The sequence below is a fragment of the Ylistrum balloti genome, unplaced genomic scaffold, assembly GCF_031769215.1.
Source record: "Ylistrum balloti isolate Yb309-2 unplaced genomic scaffold, AGI_CSIRO_Ybal_v1 Utg369608, whole genome shotgun sequence".
Lineage (NCBI taxonomy): Eukaryota > Metazoa > Mollusca > Bivalvia > Pectinida > Pectinidae > Ylistrum > Ylistrum balloti.
In genome coordinates, this window is record NW_026781885.1 from 29,711 (window position 1) to 56,540 (window position 26,830).

The following is a 26,830-nucleotide window of genomic DNA, read 5'->3' on the forward strand; positions in this document are numbered from 1 at the left end:
CCATATAGCGCTCAATTTATTATATTACATCCATGTTGAAAAATACTTATTCCTTATAGGACTGTCTACTTCTTACAATGCTGGAGTACCGGAACTAATATCCTGTGTATACTCCTGGATGGGACTGAGCAGTGGTTTGGACCCACATATTCACAGTGTGCTAAATTGATGACATCACTTTATCTTGCATTCAGATGTGTTTCCATCGGACGAATGGAATTGACAAGACGGAATAACAAGTTAGCTCTCATTGAGACGTGCGAGTTTTTCACCATTAACTATTAAACCAAACTGATGTTGTGTTTGAGGGAAGTCTCAGCAAGGAAATAAACGTCCTCTATATACCCCGTACACTATTAAAGAACAACACCTGTATACATAGCAATTAGCAACTCGGTTGCTAAACAGACGGAGCCGGCATTTATTTTCAAAATACTTGAAAAACCGAGCAACATATATTCATTGTATACGCTTTTCACAATACATGTAACACTGCATTTCTCCCACACATACCCTCTGATGGGCATACATTATGTAAAAACCAAGCGCGCCATCCAACTTGTAAAACCTTGACAGGAAAAGGCATGAGGTGTATCAGCTCCGCAATGCTTAATGTATGTATTGCTGGGATTTCTAACAAAAAAAAGATGCCCGTAATTCATTCAAAACCGTTCTAATCTAAATTATATTGATCAAATCACCTATAATGCTCTATTCAATAATTGGATCGCATTGTAAAACTTTGGCTCTGTTTGGCGTCCGACGCTAGAATGGAAACCTTCTACCCTACACGTGTAGTACGCGACATTGGTCAAAACTTTAACCCGTTTACGAGCATTCCGTGTATACAGGTCAAATATTTCGCACTATTCTCCGAAACGCGGGAAATTTAAGATTTCCCCGGGTCTGCGCTTTAGTTTAGCCCACTGAGCAGCCAACCTGATCTAGATTTGACAGCATCTGTGTTACCGTAGAGACCATTCAACAATGACCTTGTCAAGATACATATCAATTATATATCTACAAGGACGGTGACTGTTCAACCTAAAGCTATCCTGTATGATTTGCAGATTATTATAGGTGTTTTTTCATCTTTATCAATGATCAAGTAATTATTATACAGGAATTTACTCTCCACACGTGTCGGTTACCCAGGGACCCTTCATTTGTGGAGAAAAGGATTCAAATCTGAAAAAAGAAAGATAAAAACAATATTAGTATTTTTTTCTATTTGTAAACATGACGGCACTCTGAGAGGACACACTTGTCTATAAGTCACGATGACGTCGGTGAGATAAGCACTTTCCGTTTAATGATACAGTCATTATTTCATTACTTCGTCTGTGCGCGTGTACGTACATTGTTCGTGCATGTGGGGGGGGGGGGGTGAAAGAGAGAGGTTTGATGGGTTATATTCAATACTTATCACTTCACTATGTATATAAGTGTCGTCTTTACACTCCACGGGACGACAAAGCTAAGACATTCGTCACAACCTGATGACGATAATTTAATATTCTTTTTTTTTCTGATAAAATCTGATAATTTATCCGGAACGAAAATTAACGTTATCTCTCGCGCGTAAGCGGGACTAGAGGGCGATATTTAACATTGCTTCCCGACGTAACGATATGGCACATAACATCTGCCATATAAAAACGGTGACCTCCTAGTCCAACACGTGTATTGCGTCACAGGTTTTGTGTTACAGAGAGAAGGTAAACAACCTGTCGATATTGCTTACCTATTATTAAAACAAATATTCTCGATTACTCTGTATCAGTTGAACGTAACAAGCGATCGGAGGTAAAGGTTATCATCAACACAGGACTAGGCAGGACTGCATACGTACACACTCTGCCTTATAGATCTAGAGTTTCTGAACAAACACCTCGAGATGTTGACGAACAGGCGACGCCGCCGATTTGTGTACTTTAACTTTACGAATTCTTTAATGAATTACTTAGTCAAACAGAGTTTTAAAATAAATAGCTGGTGCCATATTGATACTTTAACCAGATATACCATGTTTGACTGGCTTTCTACCAGGGACCAATTCCAAGATATCACGACCTTGCCTCGATTCAAAGTCCCGTATCTCGAAAATGTCACTTTCGGGTCGTATGTTAAGATTGAAGTTGCGTTTCAATAGTTGATGTGATAGTCTCCACGCGTTGCCGGGATTTAGATAAATACTGTTTTATAAACCAGATTGAATATATATATCGGTGATAAAGCTTTGCCGTAAGACAGGTTTGTAAGTATATACGGATGGAGCTGTGCAAAGGACGTTACTTTGTGACGGAGAGTTAGAATGATCAGGACATTCCAGCTTCCTCGTCATTAATGTGATTTAAACCACAGGTAAGTAAAATACACAAAAGAGAGCGATTTGCTGCGGGGTATGTAAATGTGTCTGCTGATCAATTCTCTCTCAATACACAACATTCATATCTTTAGTGTTTTATAGCTAGTTAGATCATATACTCCTTTAAACACTAACACTTACTAGTCTCATTCAAAAGAAAAATCCATTCTTATGCAATCTTGTAACTGACTAAATACAATGTAAAGTTTGATAATAGTCTCATTCCGCAAGTTTGTGACTAGCTTTCACGGAGATCACACATCATGCTTGTAAATTATAAGTTGAGGGAGAGCATCCGATTGCTGTTAATTTTCTTTGTCCCTTTAAACCCGTCTTCAGACTATACATACGTGACATTAAGCTACAATTTGAAATCTTTAAATCTAACCTTTTTATACTAAACTGCATCGTCCTGTAAGAACGATAACTCTGTCAGCTCTATCAGTTACATCTCGACTCTGTCTTTTATCCCTAACGAACACTGTCCTTTTCAACGCCTAAGAACTTAAAAATACCAACTGGTATAGAGTTGTATTGAGTATAAGTGTGCTAGGATGACATTAGCCGGTATTTGTTTAGGTGATATGTCAGTGTGTACTCGCCTGGTGACATTGTCTCTGTATGATTGTATCATAACGAGTGGGACTAATTGGGAAGCCCAATAAGGACGTGTCACAAATTTAAATACTTAAACAGGTGAAAGCAAATATAGATATAACATCACAAGGCTCTAAAGACAATCGTTCGGATTTATTGGAAGTTGACTTACCGTTACCAACATTAACAGACATCGGTCCACCTTACTGTAGTTAAAATTTCCAATGAACAATTGGGAAAGGAGAGGTCATAAGAACCTGGAAAGTCAATAAACCAATGAACTGATCATCAGCCTGAGAATTTAGTGGGGAATCCAGTTTTAATTCACACGCATAACTCATGATACTTGAACATACATTAAAGTAAGAAAGAAACATTGCATTCCAAAGCCTAGATATTTGTTCTACAAGCCGTTCTTAAGACGGAAGGTTTATGTCGAGGTCATACATCGGGTTATTGCTAGTCTCGATTTGACGAAACATTCAGCTTCTAAAACTTATCTCAACATCAATTCTGAAAATTCACATTGCTCCATTTATACAACCCATGCTACTTAGTTGGTTTGGCCTATATAGATCAACCTGATGTTGACAACAATTGTCATACAATTTTCACGTCAGCTGTCCGGCAGTCTTTATTTGGATCAGAAATTGTTAATTGGTGATGGAACCGTCCTGGATCTCACGGTGGAAAAATGAGGAAGGGGGAGGGGAGCCGTTTTTTATACATGAGATAACCAAGAAACTATTCTTGGTATCACGAATTTTAGGGATGGAACCGTTCGAGATAACACAGTTGATATGGAGGAAACCTGATTGTTCTAGATAACTTGCGTTAAAAGGAATGGAATATATGTTAATGGCGAGAACCGTTCTGGAAAACATGGGTTAATGGCGAGGGAACCGTTCAAGATAGTATGGGGTATTGGCGAGGGAACCATTCTAGATAACACGGGGAATTGGCGAGGAAACCGTTATAGATAATATGAGTTATTGGCGAGGGAACCGTTCTAGATAACACGGGTTATAAGCGAGGGAACCGTTCTAGATAACACGGTTTATTAGCGAGGGAACCGTTCTAGATGATACGGTTTATTGGCGAGGGAACCGTTCTAGATAACACAGATTATTAGCGAGGGAACAGTTCTAGATAACACAAGTTATTGGCGAGGGAACCGTTCTAGATAGCACGGGTTATTGGCAAGGGAACCGTTCCAGATAACACGGGTTATTGGCGAGGGAACCGTTCCAGATAACACAGGTTATTGGCGAGGGAACCGTTCTAGATAACATGGGTTATTGGCGAGGGAACCGTTCTAGATAACACGGATTATTAGCGAGGGAACCGTTCTAGATAACACGGTTTATTGGCGAGGGAACCGTTCTAGATAACACGGGTTATTAGCGATTGAACCGTTCTAGATAACACGGTTTATTGGCGAGGGAACCGTTCTAGATAACACGGGCTATTAGCGAGGGAACCGTTCTAGATAACACGGGTTATTGGCAAGGGAACCGTTCCAGATAACACGGGTTATTGGCGAGGGAACCGTTCCAGATAACACGGGTTATTGGCGAGGGAACCGTTCTAGATAACATGGGTTATTGGCGAGGGAACCGTTCTAGATAACACGGTTTATTGGCGAGGGAACCGTTCTAGATAACACGGGCTATTAGCGAGGGAACCGTTCTAGATAACACGGTTTATTGGCGAGGGAACCGTTCTAGATAACATGGGTTATTGGCGAGGGAACCGTTCTAGATAACACGGATTATTAGCGAGGGAACCGTTCTAGATAACACGGTTTATTGGCGAGGGAACCGTTCTAGATAACACGGGTTATTAGCGATTGAACCGTTCTAGATAACACGGTTTATTGGCGAGGGAACCGTTCTAGATAACACGGGCTATTAGCGAGGGAACCGTTCTAGATAACACGGGTTATTGGCAAGGGAACCGTTCCAGATAACACGGGTTATTGGCGAGGGAACCGTTCCAGATAACACAGGTTATTGGCGAGGGAACCGTTCTAGATAACATGGGTTATTGGCGAGGGAACCGTTCTAGATAACACGGTTTATTGGCGAGGGAACCGTTCTAGATAACACGGGCTATTAGCGAGGGAACCGTTCTAGATAACACGGGTTATTGGCAAGGGAACCGTTCCAGATAACACGGGTTATTGGCGAGGGAACCGTTCCAGATAACACAGGTTATTGGCGAGGGAACCGTTCTAGATAACATGGGTTATTGGCGAGGGAACCGTTCTAGATAACACGGATTATTAGCGAGGGAACCGTTCTAGATAACACGGTTTATTGGCGAGGGAACCGTTCTAGATAACACGGGTTATTAGCGATTGAACCGTTCTAGATAACACGGTTTAGTGGCGAGGGAACCGTTCTAGATAACACGGGCTATTAGCGAGGGAAACGTTCTAGATAACACGGGCTAATAGCGAGGGAAACGTTCTAGATAACACAGGTTGATAGGGAAGGAAACGTCGTAGATAAAACGATATTTCTTATTTGGGTATGAGTGGTAAAATCCGCCCAATTTGACACTGACTAAATAGTAATAAAAGCCACTTAATTTACGACTAACCCGCTCCTAAATGTCTCCATAGAGTATCGTTTGCTGTGTTACAATGTAAACATAAATCACTTATTTTACAAGAATGATTTATAAAAAAAATAAGGATTAATTACGTCTCTTGTTTAATCTACAGATCTAGTATTACTATGTAGACCTGTCCCTATCTCATTCCAACCTTTATCGGCCTGTGTGTATTGTATACATACTCTAATTATGGCCGTTATAATTAATGTAAAAACGATGTCAATTACAGGTGTACTGTCAGCGCACGTCGGTAATGTAAGACATGTGATACAGTATTAAGCTACAATAATGCAGACGGTCGTGGGAAGTCAGTTAGATTATGAATGACTAAGCATTGATGATAATTAATATACACTGTGATCTGGTACACACGCACAATGCGTCTTTGTAAATTGAACGAAAATCATGTATAATTTCAATAACTCTTTCCCCTTTATATAATCAAGTCAATTTATCTTCATCTTGTAAATTGCACTTTGTATACTGTTTGTGCCTGTCTGCTTTTCCTCAATCGAAATACCATTCACTATTTTTTGTCTTATTTAATGCTTCGTTTACTTATAAATTAAACATTTTCGAGTTCTGACAGTAATATTTTCAAAATTTAAAGATGAAGTATATAAACTTAGTGATGTGTGACGTACTAATATCTGAAATCCTACTATATATGGATATAGATCAATAGTATATCTGTGGTAACCGAAACAAAGCGTCAACAACAGTAACAATGTTACTGAGGGGAATCAATATTGACCATTATGTTTGTGTCAGGCTTTCGGAAGGCGACCATTGTGGTTGTATCGATGGAATAGTAAATAAGAGATGGAAATACATAATATATGACCACAGACCTGTAAAGTGAGATGTAGGATTGTTTTCGATATTGACAACCCGATGCCGAGTACGTAATGACAACTTTAATCGTGAAATAATCTTTAAAAAATAACATTTGAAAGGGGAATTCTGTATTTTTCTATATTCATCCTCCATGAAAAGTTTGAGGAAGGCGATCAAGGTCCAAGCAAGAGACGTAGTTTAATACCTTGTAGAGACGAGCTGTCAATACCTTCTACAGACGAGCTGTCAATACCATCCACAGACGAGTTGTCAATAACGTCTACAGACGAGTTGTCAGTACCTTCTAGAGACGAGTAGTCAATACCTTCTAGAGACGAGTTGTCAATACCTTCTAGAGACGAGTTGCCAATACCGTCTGTAGACGAGTTGTCAATACCTTCTAGAGACGAGTTGTCAATACCTTCTAGAGACGAGTCGCCAATACCTTCTAGAGACGAGTTGTCAATACTATAAAGAGACGAGTTGCCACTACCGTCTACAGACAAGTTGTCAATACCTTCTAGAGACGAGTTGTCAACACCGTATAGAGACGAGTTGTCAATACCATCTAAAGACGAGTTGTCAATACCATCTAAAGACGAGTTGTCAATGCCGTCTAGAGACGAGTTGTCAATACTATAAAGAGACGAGTTGCCACTACCGTCTACAGACAAGTTGTCAATACTTTCTAGAGACGAAGTGCCAGTACCATGTAGAGACGAGTTGTCAATACCTTCTAGAGACGAGTTGCAAATACCGTCTACAGACGAGTTGTCAATACCTTCTAGAGACGAGTTGTCAATACCGTCTACAGACGAGTTGTCAATACCATCCACAGACGAGTTGTCAATACAGTCTACAGACGAGTTGTCAATACCATCTAGAAACGAGTTGCCAATGCTATTTAGAGATGAAGTGTCGATACTATTTATGGACGAGGTGTCAATACCGTCTACAGAAGAGTTGTCTATACCATCTACATACGGTGTGTTAATACCGTCCACAGACGAGGTGTAAGAGCCATCTAGAGGCGAGGTGTCAATACCTGATAGAGATCAGATGCCAATACCGTCTTGAAACGAGATGTCAAAACATAACGAGTTTATTAATTCCGTTTAAAATTATAACATACAAATTCAACTTGATATTTAAATGAATACTATATCTCATTTGGAATATTACTTGAGAGAACTGCTTACAAAATATAGAGATTGATTTGTGTACAGTTTAATATTACGTATGTCAGCATTTCTAGCACGCGGAACCCCCCGAATGTGATTGACTTCATTAATTGACTTGCATTACGTAGATACGCGTGGGTCAGTGTGTTAGTTTTACCCAGCTGTGACGGTGTATTGAAGTACACTGTACTGACGACAATGCGCCCGTCATCTATATGATTAAGTAGTATCCTTACCTAGCTTTTGTAATTTAATTACCGTCCAGGGCTCTGTTATTGTAAGGTCATTGTACCAACATTTACAGCTAAGCCGGGTATGTCAATGGTTTATAAGCTCACAAGCTTTACGGACAAAATAAAAACATGTCGGAAATTAATAGAAATTGAGATCTCATCTAACTAGCTTGATTGATATGTAGGGTTCCATAAAAGAAGGATATACTGTGGAAACATTGGAACATATCACATCCAGACTGATCTTGAACTAAGTCGAGTTGACAAGGCTTTCGCTGACGTATTGAGGTGTTAACTGGACTTATTCAACATGCCAGGTTCCTAAGTCCCCTATAGACGGATAATACTGTATTAGCACTATACATACCTATATCCTTATCTTAACATAAGGAACACACATGCTGGTGTGAACTGATTGTAGTAACGGACAGTAATAATGAAACTTACATCAAACGTTCACCTAAATATGCATTTCGATGTGGAATTTGTCACGTGAGTTAGTCGCTTCGATGGAGAAACAAGTTCTTCAACTCGTGCTTCGTCCAGAAGGTAATGTAAATGATATCTGAACAGGAATGATATGTTAATGTCGGACTTGAATATTTCTGTAGCGATAATATTTCATTCCTATATTTCTAGTTATAAAATGGAATAATCTAGTCGAGTTAGAAATGACAATGAAATAACTTAATTGTGAAAGTCTTGTCTTATTGTGTCTCTAAATGTAGCTGTAGAATAGAATAAACTTTATTTTACAATAATTGCGAAACAAGTTTTTCCATTTTAAATTAATCACTCTTATTGGCCCGAACGGAAGCGCGTGAGGGGTGTTAGTGTGGGAGCCGGAGTACCCTTGAAAAACCCCACGTGGTCGGGTAAGTGACTCCATACCTTCACGTCCATTCCGGGAATCGGGCCCCGGACGGCGAGGTGAAAGGCGAGTGCGTTGCAACGACGTCACCCGACCACCCATGTAGCTGTAATGGTCACTGGTATAAACCCTGGTCCGAACACCCTACTCCAACTTACAGTGGACACTGTTAGAAAGTCTGGTCCGAACACCCCTACTCCGACTTACAGTGGACACTGTTAAAAAGTCAGGTCCGAACACCCCTACTCCGACTTACAGTGGACACTGTTAAAAAGTCAGGTCCGAACACCCCTACTCCGACTTACAGTGGACACTGTTAAAAAGTCAGATCCGCCCCCGGTCCGAATGGTAGTGGTTAAGATCTGACCGCCCCTGGTCCGAATGGTAGTGGTTAAAGATCTGACCGCCCCTGGTCCGAATGGTAGTGGTTAAGATCTGACCGCCCCTGGTCCGAATGGTAGTGGTTAAGATCTGACCTCCTCTGGTCCGAATGGTAGTGGTTACAGATCTGACCGCCCTTAATTCGAACGGTAGTGGTTAAGATCTGACCGCCCCTGGTCCGAATGGTAGTGGTTAAGATCTGACCGCCCCTGGTCCGAATGGTAGTGGTTAAAGATCTGACCGCCCCTGGTCCGAATGGTAGTGGTTAAGATCTGACCGCCTCTGGTCCGAATGGTAGTGGTTAAGATCTGACCGCTCCTGGTCCGAATGGTAGTGGTTAAGATCTGACCGCTCCTGGTCCGAATGGTAGTGGTTACAGATCTGACCGCCCCTGGTCCGAATGGTAGTGGTTAAGATTTGACCGCCCTGGTCCGAACGGTAGTGGTTACAGATCTGACCGCCCCCGGTCCGAATGGTAGTGGTTAAGATCTTACCGCCCCTGGTCCGAATGGTAGTGGTTAAGATCTGACCTCCTGTGGTCCGAATGGTAGTGGTTAAGATCTGACCGCCCCTGGTCCGAATGGTAGTGGTTAAGATCTGACCGCTCCTGGTCCGAATGGTAGTGGTTAAGATCTGACCGCCCCTGGTCCGAATGGTAGTGGTTAAGATCTGACCGCCCCTGGTCCGAATGGTAGTGATTAAGATCTGACCGCCCCTGGTCCGAATGGTAGTGGTTAAGATCTGACCGCCTCTGGTCCGAATGGTAGTGGTTAAGATCTGACCGCCCCTGGTCCGAATGGTAGTGGTTACAGATCTGACCGCCCCTAATTCGAACGGTAGTGGTTAAGATCTGACCGCCCCTGGTCCGAATGGTAGTGGTTAAGATCTGACCGCTCCTGGTCCGAATGGTAGTGGTTAAGATCTGACCGCTCCTGGTCCGAATGGTAGTGGTTACAGATCTGACCGCCCCTGGTCCGAATGGTAGTGGTTAAGATTTGACCGCCCTGGTCCGAACGGTAGTGGTTACAGATCTGACCGCCCCCGGTCCGAATGGTAGTGGTTAAGATCTTACCGCCCCTGGTCCGAATGGTAGTGGTTAAGATCTGACCTCCTGTGGTCCGAATGGTAGTGGTTAAGATCTGACCGCCCCTGGTCCGAATGGTAGTGGTTAAGATCTGACCGCCCCTGGTCCGAATGGTAGTGGTTAAGATCTGACCGCCCCTGGTCCGAATGGTAGTGGTTAAGATCTGACCGCCCCTGGTCCGAATGGTAGTGATTAAGATCTGACCGCCCCTGGTCCGAATGGTAGTGGTTAAGATCTGACCGCCTCTGGTCCGAATGGTAGTGGTTAAGATCTGACCGCCCCTGGTCCGAATGGTAGTGGTTACAGATCTGACCGCCCCTAATTCGAACGGTAGTGGTTAAGATCTGACCGCCCCTGGTCCGAATGGTAGTGGTTAAGATCTGACCGCTCCTGGTCCGAATGGTAGTGGTTAAGATCTGACCGCTCCTGGTCCGAATGGTAGTGGTTACAGATCTGACCGCCCCTGGTCCGAATGGTAGTGGTTAAGATTTGACCGCCCTGGTCCGAACGGTAGTGGTTACAGATCTGACCGCCCCCGGTCCGAATGGTAGTGGTTAAGATCTTACCGCCCCTGGTCCGAATGGTAGTGGTTAAGATCTGACCTCCTGTGGTCCGAATGGTAGTGGTTAAGATCTGACCGCCCCTGGTCCGAATGGTAGTGGTTAAGATCTGACCGCCCCTGGTCCGAATGGTAGTGATTAAGATCTGACCGCCCCTGGTCCGAATGGTAGTGGTTAAGTTCTGACCGCCCCTGGTCCGAAATGAAGTGATTACTTATATAATACACATCATGAATGATGTGAATGCATATTTGAGCTGATAAAATACTGATAAACTTGTACAATTTTCCCATTTCTTACATTTGAAGACGGTAACACCATTAGGTTGCCACCTATGTGACTAGTTACATTGGTATTCATTTTCGAGTAAACTTTGATCAAATATCAACATGGTATATTCTTACCGCTTTAGAAACTTGAAAATTTGAAAATCAAGTTTAGATTTATATTTGAAATGAAGTTAGGAATTGATGTTGAAATTGGAATGCGACTGACGAGAATTTGAGAGATAACGAGTCTAGTTTCGGATGACGATGTAAGAAATGCACAAAAACATGTTTTAACAATTGTTCAGAAAGTCTAGTTTTTGACAAAATGAGTTTGTACCACGCGTAAGCGATTGACTAAAAAGTGTTAAGATCTAAATAGCAACGTCCAACTTTTATCATAAAAGAGTTGTTGTGGGATTATATTGATATCTTCGCTTGATGCTAGCCTTAACATAAAGACTGATCTGTATTTTGAGTGAATAATGTACATGTTATATGTGTTTTCAGTTTCTTGTGTGTGGACATTTACCCCGACCCTACACACGTTTTTCATTTCCCGCCAACAACAGTTGAAAAGCTTTGTAAGCGCCAAGATCTATTTCCCATACAATTTATTATGAAATTCGATATTCTACAATATATTTCATTAAAAAGTCAAGCATTCAATAGAAAACAGCCTTGTTACCCATGAAAATCAAGTTTATTCGTTTTAACTGCTTTGAGGAAAATTAAGATGAAGCTGACAAAGTAGTGGAACTATAATCGCCCTCCGCCTGTCAATAGCAGCCTATACATTATATCGACCCCAGTCATAAAAAACAAGCGTATCAAACAGAGAACAAAGATACAAGGCATTTCTTGTTGTCTCTGTTCCAGTGTCATTCGAAAAACCAACAAGCGTCTCCTTCAAACAATATTAGAAATATCGTAACTATTTACTGTGAATTATTTTGATAAAATGTTTATGCCATAAAAGGGGATGTATGTTGTACTTGAAGCATTGTGATAAGTAACGTGTAAAGCTGACCTGAGCAGCTGTATGTTTAAATATTTACTACTGAAATAGCTGTACCTAATAAATAAATCCACCTGTTGTGAACCATGCTATAGTCGACATATTAAACACGAGGGTTTGGCCTCTTTAAAGATTTCACTTTAAATAACAAGATTACCTTTATCTCTGACAAACTATATGATGAATTGGGGTTTTAGGGCACCAGTTGGTATTACATAGGGACGGATATTACAATGCGCCACTTTGTAACTGCTGTAGTTATCTTGTAGTCAGGTGTAAAATTATTTCACATTCTAAATCCAAGTGTTCAGTCTACATAGTAGTTCATGGTATATGTGCGTCCTTGACACGTGTAATGTATATATTTGATTTTGTTGATAGACGAGTACACATTACACTGGATGTGTGTGACTGGGTGTGTGATTGGGGTGTGTGACTGGATGTGTGGCTGGGTGTGTGACTCGGTGTGTGATTGGGTGTGTGACTGGGTGTGTGACTGGTGTGTGACTGGATGTTTGGCTGGTGTGTGACTGGATGTATGACTGGCTGTGTGACTGGCTGTGTGACTGGGTGTGTGGCTGGGTGTGTGACTTGGTGTGTGACTGGGTGTGTGACTTGATGTTTGGCTAGATGTGTGACTGGGTGTGTTACTGGGTGTGTGGCTGGGTATGTGGCTGGGTGTGTGGCTTGGTGTGTGGCTGGGTATGTGGCTCGATGTGTGGCTGGATGTGTGACTGTGTGGCTTGGTGTGTGACTGGATGTTTGGCTGGCTGTGTGACTGGATGTTTGGCTGGATGTGTGGCCGGGTGTGTGGCTTGGTGTTTAGCTGGGTGTGTTACTGGGTGTGTGACTGGGTGTGTGACTGGGTATGTGGCTAGATGTTTGGCTGATGTGTGACTGGGTATGTGGCACGGTATGTGGCTGTTGTGTGGCTAGGTGTGTGACTTGTGTGTGACTGTATGTTTGGCTGGTGTGTGACTAGATGTATGACTGGCTGTGTGACTGGCTGTGTGGCTGGGTGTGTGACTTGGTGTGTGACTGGGTGTGTGACTTGATGTTTGGCTAGATGTGTGACTGGGTGTGTTACTGGGTGTGTGGCTGGGTATGTGGCTGGGTGTGTGGCTTGGTGTGTGGCTGGGTATGTGGCTCGATATGTGGCTGGATGTGTGGATGGGTGTGTGGCTGGGTATGTTACTGGGTGTTTGGCTGATGTGTGACTGGGTATGTGGCTCGATGTTTGGCTGTTGTGTGGCTGGGTGTGTGCCTAGTTGTTTGGCTGATGTGTGGCTGAGTGTGTGGCTAGATGTTTGGCTGGTGTGTGGCTGGTGTGTAGCTGGGTATGTGACTGGATGTTTGGCTGGTGTGTGGCTAGATATTTGGCTGATGTGTGGCTGGGTGTGTTGCTAGATGTTTTGCTGGTATGTGGCTGGTGTGTAGCTGATTGTGTGGCTGGGTATGTGGGTAGATGTGTGACTGGGAATGTGGCTAGATGATTGACTGAATTTGTGACTGGGTATGTGGCTTGATGTTTGACTGGTATGTGGCTGGTGTGTGGCCGTTTGTGTGACTGGATGTGTGGCTGGGGACGGGGTGGGTAAGTCACTTGGGTGAATGTGGGTTAGTGGCTGGGATTCGGATTGGTTAGAAAATTCAATAGCCTCGAGTTTGAAATCAGATCAGTAATTCACTTGTTTAACAGAATATATGTAGACGTATTTGTTCTCTCGGGTTTGATTATCTTTGTAACAGTCCCGTTGTAGTTAATTACACAAAAGAGGTTAAACCAAATTAACACTGACTTAAGATGACGGGAAGTCAACACAATGTAATTTAATTATTAAAATTCCGTTGCTTATTGACGTAGAGATCGGCTAAGTTGAGAGCTTAACGCCAATATAAAATACAAAAAAAATTGTTGATATTGCAGTAAAAAGATCAAACATATTCACCATAATAGATACAACTAATTTCATCTCCGATCACTTGTGAATGATAACTATTCTACTGAGTGGTGCGTTTATTAGGGAGGTGTTACGGTACAGTTATACAGAGTGGTACGTTTATTAGGGAGGTGGTACGGTACAGTTATACAGAGTGGTACGTTTATTAGGGAGGTGTTACGGTACAGTACTGCAGAGTGGTATATTTATTAGGGAGGTGGTACGGTACAGTACTATAGAGTGGTACGTTTATTAGGGAGGTGGTACGGTACAGTTATACAGAGTGATACGTTTATTAGGGAGGTGGTACGGTACAGTACTGCAGAGTGGTACGTTTATTGGGAGGTGGTACGGTACAGTTATACAGAGTGGTACATTTATTAGGGAGGTGTTTCGGTACAGGTATACAGAGTGATACGTTTATTAGGGAGGTGGTACGGTACAGTACTGCAGAGTGGTACGTTTATTGGGAGGTGGTACGGTACAGTTATACAGAGTGGTACATTTATTAGGGAGGTGTTTCGGTACAGGTATACAGAGTGGTACGTTTATCAGGGAGATGTTACGGTACAGTTATTCAGAGTGGTACGTTTATTAGGGAGGTGGTACGGTACAGTTATACAGAGTGGTACGTTTATTAGGGAGGTGGTACGGTACAGTTATACAGAGTGGTACGTTTATTAGGGAGGTGGTACGGTACAGTACTATAGAGTGGTACGTTTATTAGGGATGTGTTACGGTACAGTTATACGGAGTGGTACGTTTATTAGGGAGGTTACGATACAGTACTGCAGTGTGGTATGTCTATTAGGGAGGTGTTACGGTACAGTTATTCAGAGTGGTACGTTTATTAGGGAGGTGGTACGGTACAGTACTGCAGAGTGGTATGTTTATTAGGGAGGTGTTACGGTACAGTTATTCAGAGTGGTACGTTTATTAGGTGGTACGGTACAGTACTGCAGAGTGGTATGTTTATTAGGGAGGTGTTACGGTACAATTATTCAGAGTGGTACATTTATTAGGGAGGTGGTACGGTACAGTTATATAGAGTGGTACGTTTGTCAGGGAGATGTTACGGTACAGTACTGCAGAGTGGTATGTTTATTAGGGTTACGGTACAATTATTCAGAGTGGTACATTTATTAGGGAGGTGGTACGGTACAGTTATATAGAGTGGTATGTTTGTCAGGGAGATGTTACGGTACAGTACTGCAGAGTGGTATGTTTATTAGGGTTACGGTACAATTATTCAGAGTGGTACATTTATTAGGGAGGTGGTACGGTACAGTTTTATAGAGTGGTACGTTTGTCAGGGAGATGTTACGGTACAGTACTGCAGAGTGGTACGTTTATTAGGGTTACGGTACACTTATTCAGAGTGGTACATTTATTAGGGAGGTGGTACGGTACAGTTTTATAGAGTTGTACAGCTCTACACCGGTACTTCTATTAGAGATTTGTTACAGTATAATTCTGCTTGGTACGATTATAGGGAACATGGTACGCTACTATTGTTTAGTATGATACGGTCATTAGTAAGTTTTTCAAGGGATGTACTACAAATTTGATAAAGGCATGGTGGCCAGAATTTGTTAATCTGTCACCCGCGTTTTGTCTGTAGTGATGTTAGGGAGGCTGTACTGCTGGATCTACGCTACGCTAAAGCCTAGGTAAATATACACACTTGTACAACACCTGTACACAGGTAGGTCCACATGCAACACATCATCGTGTAACGGAACAGTGTTAAACACTGGAATGTAAACAACATGCATCTATTCAATAAACAGCTGTCCGCTACCTCCATCTCCCGTGAGAAAGGTATGTAACACTTTCTTTACCGTAAACAAAGTTCTCATCATTAATTAGCATGGTTCAGGATCAATGACGTTGGAGAATATTGGGAGGAAGCTTCCCCACGACGTGGTGGGAACATAGTTTATGATCAATATCAGTTTTACAGACTTTTGGATTCGTCACATTCTTTTATTTTGTATGTTGTAATCTTGACAGCTGAAAGTCTATACCATCACTTTTACATATTGTCCTGTGGTGTCAGATACGGAGCAACATCAGACTTCGGGCTTACTATCACAGTGTGTTTGTATTCCGTAAGAATTTGACACGAACATGCCTCTTACTGTATCAAGAATTAACACAATATTATATTGGGTATGTACTCTTTCTATAATTGACACGATACTTCATGTATTTGGTATCTACCCTTTCTATAATTGACACAATGCTATATTTAGTATGTTTTATTTCTATAATTGACACAATGCTATATTTAGTATGTTTTATTTCTATAATTGACACAATGCTATATTTAGTATGTTTTATTTCTATAATTGACACAGTGCTATATTTAGTATGTTTTATTTCTATAATTGACACAATGCTATATTTAGTATGTTTTATTTCTATAATTGACACAATGCTTCACTTAGTATGATGGACACAATGGTCATAATTGAAGCAATGCCTTGTACCGAGAACGATCAAGTTCCAGTAGGATCTTTTATATCACTCTTTCATCAGCAGCAAGGGAAATCTTACTTGTTTCAAAAAGGAACATGACTTTAAAAGTTTTGTGCAGTTGTTGAATGTTTAGGTTACTCTGATATCGGTAGGAGTAATAATAAATGTGTAGAAGGGGTTTTGTGAGGGTTGTCGGGAAGTGTCGGGGTAGTGGTAAAGAAAGAGGGGATTATGTGAGGATAGTCGGGCTAGGTCGGGTTGGTAGTAGGAGAGGGGTTTGTGAGGATCGTCGGGCTGTGCCAAGGCGGTGGTGAAGAGAGTGGGTTTTGCGGTTTTCGCGGCGAAAAAACGAAAAAAGAAAAGTCAATGTGGTGTTGGGATGGTCGTTGAGGAAAATGGAGTTTTAGCGAGGGTTGTCGGTCTGTTACCCATTACATGGTAAATATTGACACAGAAGACCCATACTTAATGTTTTATGACAGGGTAAACAGTCCACGTAGTATATGCACTGTTTATAACCATTATATCTCTCCAGTTAACGTAGGGATTGATCAGGTATATACATTCACAGAGTGGAGGGATGTTTAGGGGTGTAGAGTTTAGTTCAGAAACTCTCCACCTGTTACAAACTGATTAGTAGTTTACATCTGTGTCGGAAGAAAATGATTTTTTTCTCGGTAATTTTATTTTCTGTATACATTTAAATATATGCGGAAAACTTTATACACATGATGTGTACTACAGTAAATCCGATGTGTGTTAATTGTCGACAAATCAGTATTCTCCAGTTCCATCAGCCAAATATTAGCTCTACCTTACCATGTTATTCTTTGGGACAGTGTGTATATAGTGAATTATATTGTCACAAAAGTTGTGTGTTTTCTGAAGAAATATAAGTTTGAATATCACGTACATCAATACAAGTTTCTATGATAAATCACACACACACAGATCAGTAACATTTCGTGGACCAAAACCGAACAAATATTAGGATATCTTTACCGCGACAGAAGTGTTAATACCATCAGTGAGGGACAAACATCCAATATTTATTTTAGTTAAATTGTCAGCATGTCCTAAATACACAACGGAATAAGTCGATCAATGATACCATAGCTGTGTGTCATGTTAAACAGACAGCATACGTATGTGATCAAATATATCTCAAACAGGGGTTTTATTAACGCTATTGTCACTGATAGTTACACAAAGCGACCTATAGTATAGTCATGTTAAATATCTCAATACAAAGAATACAATATGTATCACAATGCACAGACAACACGATATAACACAATACACACAACACGATATAACACAGTGAACACACCACACGATATAACACACTACACACAACACGATATAACACAATACACACACAACACGATATAACACAATACACACAACACGATATAAAACAATACACACACAACACGATATAACACAATACACATACAACACGATATAACACAATACACACACAACACGATATAACACAATACACACACAACACGATATAACACAATACATACACAACACGATATAACACAATACACATACAACACGATATAACAAAATACGCACAACACGTTATAACACAATACACACAACAAGTTATAACACAATACACACAACACGATATAACATAGTACCCACACAACACGATATAACACAATACACACAACACGATATAACACAATACACACAACACGATAAAACACAATACACACAACACGATATAACACAATACACACACAACACGATATTACACAATACACACAACACGATATATCACAATACACACACAACACGTTATAACACAACACACAACACGATATAACACAATACACACAACACGATGTATCACAATACACACACAACACGTTATAACACAATACACATACAACACGATATAACACAATACACACAAAACACGTTATAACACAATACACACAACACGATATAACACAATACACACAACACGATATAACACAGTACACACACGACACGTTATAACACAATACATACAACACGATATAACACAATACACACATCACGATATAACGCAATACACACAACACGATATAACACCATACACACACAACACGATATAACACAATATACACACAACACGATAAAACACAGTACACACACAACACGATATAACACAATACACACAACACGAGATAACTTAATACACACACAACACGATATAACACAATGCACATACAACACGATGTAACACAATACTTACAACACAATAAAATACAGTACACACACAACACGATATAACACAATACTCACATCACGATATAACACAATACTTACAACACAATATAATACAGTACACACGCAACACGATATCACACAATACACACAATACGATATAACATAATACACATACAACACGATATAACACCATACACACACAACACGATATTACACAATACACATACAACACGATATAACACAATACACACGCAACACGATATAACACAATACACACACAACGCGATATAACACAATACACACATAACATGATAAAACACAGTACCCACACAACACGATATAACACAATACACACACAACACGATATAACATCATACACATACAACACGATATAGCACAATACACACAACACGATATAACACAATACACATAACACGATATAACACAATAACCACACAACACGATATAACACAATACACATAACACGATATATCACAATACACACACAACACGATATAACACCATACACACACAACACGATATAACACAATACACACACAACACGATATAACACAATACACACACAACACGATATAACACAATACACACACAACACGTTATAACACAATACACACACAACACGAGATAACTTAATACACACACAACACGATATAACACAATGCACATACAACACGATAAAGCACAATATTCACATCACGATATAACACAATACTTACAACACAATATAATACAGTACACACACAACACGATATAACACAAATACACACAACACGATATAACACAATACACATACAACACGATATAACACAATACACAGCACGATATAACACAATACACATACAACACGATATAAAACAATACACACACAACACGATATAACACAATACACACAACACGATATAACACAATACACACAACACGATATAACACAATACACATAACACGATATAACACAATACTTACAACACAATAAAATACAGCACACACAACACGATATAACACAATACTCACATCACGATATAACACAATACTTACAACACAATATAATACAGTACACACAACACGATATAACAAAATACACATACAATACGATATAACACAATACACACACAACACGATATAACACAATACACACACAACACGATATAACACAATACACACACAACACGATATAACACAATACATACAACACGATATAACACAATACACACAACACGATATAACACAATACATACAACAAAATATAACACAATACACACACAACACGATATAACACAATACACACACAACACGATATAACATCATACACGCACAACACGATATAGCACAATACACACAACACGATATAACACAATACACACAACACGATATAACACAATACACATACAGCACGATATAACACCATACACACACAACAAGATATAACACAATACACACACAACACGATATAACACCATACACACACAACACGATATAACACAATATACACACAACACGATAAAACACAGTACACACACAACACGATATAACACAATACACACAACACGAGATAACTTAATACACACACAACACAATATAACACTATACACACACAACACGATATAACACTGTACACACAACACGATATTAAAATACACACTCAAAGTGGTACGCGGGCTGATTGATAAGTTGTGAGCCTTATATTTGAGGGCTTTTTTGTAAAAGTCACTTGCCTTGTTTACTTTAGAGTGCTACCTCTTCGACATAAACTGACCAAATGACACCAGTCTTCGGGTACACAGCCTTAAATAGTCAGGGAATAGTAGAGCTGAAAAAGGACATCTTTGCTCAACTTCTTTAATACTAGGTTCATAACTTATCAATCAGGCCTTGTATACAACATGCAAATTATTGTTGATTCAAGCCTTCAATTGCTTTTAAAATAATTGATATTCCCCTATTTGGACACCGGTATCTCCGTCTCTAAGTCGATATAGTGCAGAATGGCTTCTAAAATAATGCCATGTTGTGTTTGCAGATATGAGTACGTGGTCGCTTTGGCAGAAGATGCCCCCGAGATACCAGTTGACGACACGCAGTCAACTGGACTCAGAAGAACCGGAAGTTCTTATAGACGACAGACCACGGACGCCAAGAACGCCGCGGCCGATGACGTCTCCAAGGTCACAGGGTGATACGAATGTACGACCGTCACCGAGAGCATATCTTGCCGGGAGTCCACGTCAAGGAGAAACTCGTACCGTTAATCCTCCAAATATGCGACGTCCGGTATTCCCAGGCCGCAAATCGGGCTATATAAATCATATAAAAACTCAAAAGAGAGTAAATTCTGCTAGAATAAAGTTAGCTACCAACCCGGCCACAACCACGTGTCCGCCTCGACAGAGAGCTAAAACGGCTCCTCTAAACAGCCCGAGGAGTGCCGAAGTATATTGCACTTCCCGATCACTTCCCACACCTCAGCAACAAAAGAGAGAAAACTACGACAATTTAAAGCAAAACGATACAGGGGAATTCTCAGCGAAGATAGATTTGTCTGCGGACGTGTTTGGACTAGAAGAAAATCGTTCATCCTCTGGGGCCTCGGGGTTTTCCCAAAGAGAAATCCCTCCTCGGAAGTTTATTGTTCGGGAGACAGACGAAGGAACTCTATATATAGACAATGGTAAGGTGGTATTCTTCCGAAAGGCACGACAGAACGGAACTGATCTGATGAAAATCAATGGTTCCGTGTCATCAGAGAAGGGAGGTTTCCTCGCCAGTATTCGGCGCGAATATCTTAACAAGCCTCGGTATCTAGCAAATACTTCAAAAGCACATGGTCGGACGTCAACCAACGAGGACCGATTAGTCCATCGCGAAAGAATGAAGTATAACCAGAAAGTCGGTCATATTCTAGATTATTACTCTAGTGACGACGAGGACCAAATATCTATGGATGACTTGTCGCGGTATACTAAAAGTCCGCGGTCTTGGAGGAACACTAGAGAACTGTCACCGCGCGTAAGAAAGATTTACCTGGACGAGAATCCTCGCCGCGACCATCGACATCATGCGTCACAACATTATGACGTCATGGATGATCCAAGTGCATACCTTAAATTGACAAGTCAGTCAAAGTTGCACGACCGGAAGTTTTACCTGCGCACACCAGGATTTCAGATGCTTGTCCCTGGAGCGCAAGGAATCACAGCCACCAATTTTGAAAAGAACTGTAAGTGTGGGATGTGTCGCATCGAAATGCAAATATCTCTACTGGCACAATTGGGAATACAATTTCCGATGCAGGATCAAGTGGTCGATGAAAATTTTGTACAACAAGATATGACAAAACAAACAGAACAAGACACACAAACTGAAAATAATATTTTCCAGGGGGGAAACAAAAACTTGGAAGAGGAAAAACCACAAAAACCGGCCGTAACAGAAGTTCCGCCACGACCGGAACAAGTACTGACAATCACTTTACCGGAAATGATGTCAGAGAGAGACGCCACAGATATATCAACTCGAGAATCCGCGAGAGTAACGTACCGAAGTGTCCCAGGGGACTGATGACTGTTGATCTATGTTGATATTAGATATTACACTGTGTGGTATCCATGGCACCAGGTATGATCGCGCCACCTGGTGCTGGGTCTCAGAACTAAAACAAGACGTTAGTTTTACCTATTCAGATGAATAATATCTACAGCCAGTGTTACTTTTGAGGATAATTCCAGTGCCTCTGTTCACAATATCGTACCATGTACATTTCATCAGAGACCACGAATTTTCACATTAGACATGTTCACCAATCTTTTTCATTCTAAACGCATTGTGTATAAATAACACTAGACATTGTGACCTTCGTCTTGTTGATGGGAACTACGTAAAGAGATTTCGTCATAGTAGTTAACTTCTGGAAGAACTGATTTCGTCACCTGTATTTTCCTATTGTATTTGGCTCGAAATAATTCTGTTTTTCGAAGTGTTTGATGGTCTTTTGTCTTTAAATCATACTAGAATACATCGCTTTATTTGATCAAAATGATAAATTTGATTTCCGTAATTGCTAGGATGTTTCCATGGTTGATTACTTCCCGGTAATACCATTATCTGGAGATTTGTGCACTCTTTCTGTATCCTATCAACAACTAAGTTGTCAAACGCTAATACCTGAACTAAGAGAATAAAAGAAACATAAAAGGTATATTCGTAAGTATCACTTTAACGGCGAGTGTTTAAACGTAAGAGAATGATATCTAGCAACAAACGTTATGTTACATATGTCAAAATCATGAAAGAAGATGAAAAGTACATGTATATGGGTCTCATACATTCTACACAGCGATTGGTGATCATCTGGTTCATTATCTGGCACTGGCTAGGTCAGCGTTGTGGTTGTGTGGATGTCCTCTAAAGTTTGTAGACGAATCCATCACGTGGAAGATTCTGTCGGCCTGTTCTGGTGGAAGATTCTGTCGGCCTGTTCTGTGGTAGATTCTGTCGGCCTGTTCTGGTGGAAGATTCTGTCGGCCTGTTCTGTGGAAGATTATGTCGGCCTGTTCTGTGGTAGATTCTGTCGGCCTGTTCTGTGGAAGATTCTTTCGGCCTGTTCTGTGGAAGATTCTGTCGGCCTGTTCTGTGGTAGATTCTGTCGGCCTGTTCTGTGGAAGATTCTTTCGGCCTGTTCTGTGGAAGATTCTGTCGGCCTGTTCTGTGAAAGATTCTGTCGGCCTGTTCTGTGGTAGATTCTGTCGGCCTGTTCTGTGGAAGATTCTGTCGGCCTGTTCTGTGGTAGATTCTGTCAGCCTGTTCTGTAGGCGATGAACTTCCACCTGGGCGTCGGTCATGTACTTGATGTATCAAGCGCCCAACAGCAGAAAATAATATCAAACTTGATTCACACAAAGTAAACACAATTCACACAAAGTAAACACAATTCACACAAAGTAAACACAATTCACACAAAGTAAACACAATTCACACAAAGCTGTAAATCAGTGAAAGTGTAACTTACATATTACAGTTAGTATAACTAATTATAAATTCACACTAATATGAAAATACAAGTTTGATTGATATATTACAGTGATAATATGATAATTCACATAAAATTAAAAGAGCATAAGGTTAACGTATTGTTATTGTTAAGTATAACAAATTCTGAATACAAAATTAACGTTCACCTAATGGAGAAGTTCATGTTTCAGTTTACAGAGAGAAATATGATATTTTTTTGTTCAGAATGTACTGTTGTAACTTGTTTTACTGCTTGGGATGGTGTGAATGATTTTGAAAAATGTTCTACATATTTATTATTATTTTGCTATTATAATTATTAAATCATTGATTTTAATTATTATTGATTAGTTTTTATTAGTTATCAGAAATTGATATACTTATTCAGTTTACCTGTTCAAATCAGAACTGATCATCTGTGTAGACATGATTTTTGAGTTGGCGTTCAGACAGTCCGCCATGAGCATTAACAATAATTGTGTCTTGCATTCAATGTGGTGTCATATTGACAAATATTAACGTATCGATGGATGTCTCTGGTATGAGAAAATGAAAATAAATATGAAACTGTTGAACACATTGCACTCACACTTAAGCCGTGCGTTTTAGATATTAGAGAGTACCGTGTCCCACGTAATAAGACAAGGGCATATAACCATCCTGGCATGTACAATGCAAGGGAAATAACTCTGACATACTTCGTACTAACTGCGATCTCTCCACAGTTCATTCAAGTTTTTACTAAAGCGATCCGCGTACAATACCACTGGTTTTGTGTTATAGCTTGTTAAGTACAATATGACTCACGAAAACCTGCCTTTATATGCGTTATTGTTTGGGTGTGATTATTGATGCAGTTGGTTCTCTTAAACAAGTGCTTTTGCACGTGCAGTGCTGACATGATGTAAGCATGCTGCAAAATAAGGACCCACGTGTGTGTATACAATGTAAGGTCGAAAATACAAGTATTGGTATATAAATTTGGTTCTGTTTTCTACTTCGAAATTAACAACGAAAAAGAAAAAAATAATGTGAGGAGAATAGTTTACGTTGTGAAATTATTATTAACGAGTAGGATTCAATAAACCAATGACGATGGTAACGTGGGATATTAAACCTCAAATCTGCTCAAATCTGCGGGGTTTTTTTCAAAGGAAAGTAAAAAAATACCTTGAGACAAAATTTGGAAGTAATTTAATAGACTATTAATGGTTACAGAAGGAAATTGTGTTTTGTTTGAAAATAATGGAACTTTCAATCCTCAGAGAATTGGTTATTAATTATCAGTTTTCTTACAGAAATCAATACAACTTATTCGTGAACATCTGGTATCAATGGTATCTCCTTAAGGTAGCTTGTGGCTACCTCTTTGAACAACATACGGGGGTCCGTCGCATGCCGTCAAGAGCAAGTGGAGTGAAGAGTCTTGCCGAAAGACACGACAGCGGAGACGGGTCCGTTACTTAACTTCCTGAAAAAACAATCCGCTACGAGTAGGGAGCGTCAAATTAATTTTGAATTTATTTCTTCACCCGAGAGTACATGGCCAACGCTGTATCCGACTTCGCTATCTCGATCCCTATAATACATCAGACAGTAATCCAATAACCAATGTATACACTATACACAACTGTATTACAGATGAGTAGATAACCGAACACTACACAGAAAGAAGTTTACATTTATTCTGACGCACGAATACACACGAATACGCACGCGGATCTTGTACACGTTCAGGGTCAAAGTATCATCATCGTCACTTAGAAATAACGTAATTTGTATGGAAAGTCAACTTGACATTGATTCAGTGAGCGGTCTTGTGTTTCATCAAACGCTGGGATGTGTTCTATTTACAAGATACAGAATGATATATATATAAAATAGCTAAGTATATGGCATATATTTATGTAATATAAATGATACCTCGCGTACATGCACTTCCGTTTTGTATATAAAATAAGGCGCCAACTGGCTTGCCATAAATTCGAGATCTCTTTATCATTGATGTTGTTTGAGTCAGACAAGATGCGTAAACCATTCAGTGTTCCGTCTGGTGGGTGGATTAGCGCAATAATTAAATATTGTTACGCATGTAATCAATCTGGTTATATAGCGTCTGCAAATTCGCCGGGTAAGACAGCAGTGTGCGCACCGTGCCAAGAGTGCGTAAATCTCAGCCCGGAGTCGGCTCCCGTTATTAGTATGCCATCGCTCGTGTCAGACTCGTCCTTGACGTTATGAAGTTACTGAAGGTGTTCATTTTCAAGGACAAAGTCATAAAGATTAAACATCATCTGTATGAAAATATAAAAGTAAACGGTAACGACAGACATCTTGTGAAGTGTAACGATCATTTTCCCCTGACGAACAGGCTGGAACCATTACTGTATACTATATGACACTTCAGCAAGTTGCTTTACCACTCAGATAATCATTATGTAAAAGCATTATTAAAAGTTTAGAATAGGTTTCTTTGATCTTTTCGATGATGTTGGGTTGCTCCACATTTTCCATTTTAACTACAATTTTTTAAGAGTTCTAAATTAAACCAAAATCTTAAGATTAACTCATTATTTCTAAAATAACGATGTTTACAATTTAGTTTGATATCAACACAAATATTTTTTTGTGAATGCACATACTTCATAATTACTAACAACACTAAATCAGTCTAACAATCGATGGACAGAACACGATATGGACATTTCAACATGAATAATGCCTGGAATATGATCAGGGGAGTTAACCATGGTGAACAGGATTAAACAATGGTTCTTGTGTTTGATTGGGTTTAACGTTAACAATATTTGACTTCAACTCAACATTTTAGTATTTTATTCAAAACAAATTATAAGAACAAATAATAAAAGCAACAACAACATGGTTCCTTGCTTGGCTTGTTAAAGTTAAATATTGATATCTTTGACTACAATGAATCTCTGCCTAGTTATCGCTGAATATACACCAATGCAATCTTAGCCCTCCTTTTTGTCCTGACCTTATGTATTTCAGATGGTCTTTAGTTTGTGTGCTCATGGTTTGTCCTTCACAGTAAGAGAGAAAGGGGAGGGGCGAGGGGATGCAATGCTGGTTGCACTTACGTATAATGCAGTGTGCATGTGTTTCCATGCTACTGCAGT

General features: G+C 40.2%; 3 protein-coding genes across 3 annotated transcripts; 1 reads left to right on the plus strand and 2 right to left on the minus strand.

Annotated features, from left to right (window-relative positions):
* Positions 1-6,594: 6,594 nt before the first annotated feature.
* LOC132546741 (uncharacterized) lies at positions 6,595-8,808 on the minus strand. Its single transcript, XM_060210461.1, has 2 exons — positions 8,727-8,808; positions 6,595-7,466 (listed from the first exon to the last, which is right to left on the minus strand). The coding sequence occupies exons 1-2, from the start codon at positions 8,806-8,808 to the stop codon at positions 6,595-6,597; spliced, it is 954 nt and encodes a 317-aa protein (XP_060066444.1).
* Positions 8,809-9,315: 507 nt separating this feature from the next.
* On the minus strand, positions 9,316-11,091 carry LOC132546750 (histidine-rich glycoprotein-like). Its single transcript, XM_060210472.1, has 5 exons — positions 11,032-11,091; positions 10,738-10,922; positions 10,160-10,489; positions 9,582-9,911; positions 9,316-9,478 (listed from the first exon to the last, which is right to left on the minus strand). The coding sequence occupies exons 1-5, from the start codon at positions 11,089-11,091 to the stop codon at positions 9,316-9,318; spliced, it is 1,068 nt and encodes a 355-aa protein (XP_060066455.1).
* Positions 11,092-15,491: 4,400 nt separating this feature from the next.
* On the plus strand, positions 15,492-23,093 carry LOC132546886 (uncharacterized). The gene is made up of 2 exons (XM_060210617.1): positions 15,492-15,625; positions 20,704-23,093. Exon 2 carries the CDS (start codon positions 20,706-20,708, stop codon positions 22,239-22,241), a length of 1,536 nt encoding a protein of 511 aa, XP_060066600.1. The 5' UTR covers positions 15,492-15,625; positions 20,704-20,705; the 3' UTR covers positions 22,242-23,093.
* The last annotated feature ends 3,737 nt before the right edge of the window (positions 23,094-26,830 follow it).

Excerpts from the sequence above, each read along its gene's own strand:
- LOC132546741 (XM_060210461.1), bottom strand. The coding sequence starts at position 8,808 with ATGGGTGGTCGGGTGACGTCGTTGCAACGCACTCGCCTTTCACCTCGC. Across the intron at positions 7,467-8,726 it reads TTCCCGGAATGGACGTGAAG|GTATTGACACCTCGCCTCTA; the intron begins GTATGGAGTCAC and ends GATCTCTATCAG.
- LOC132546750 (XM_060210472.1), bottom strand. The coding sequence starts at position 11,091 with ATGAATACCAATGTAACTAGTCACATAGGTGGCAACCTAATGGTGTTA. Across the intron at positions 10,923-11,031 it reads TGGTGTTACCGTCTTCAAAT|GGGCGGTCAGAACTTAACCA; the intron begins GTAAGAAATGGG and ends ATTTCGGACCAG. Across the intron at positions 9,479-9,581 it reads TACCATTCGGACCAGGGGCG|GGGCGGTCAGATCTGTAACC; the intron begins GTAAGATCTTAA and ends CATTCGGACCAG.
- LOC132546886 (XM_060210617.1), top strand. The coding sequence starts at position 20,706 with ATGAGTACGTGGTCGCTTTGGCAGAAGATGCCCCCGAGATACCAGTTG.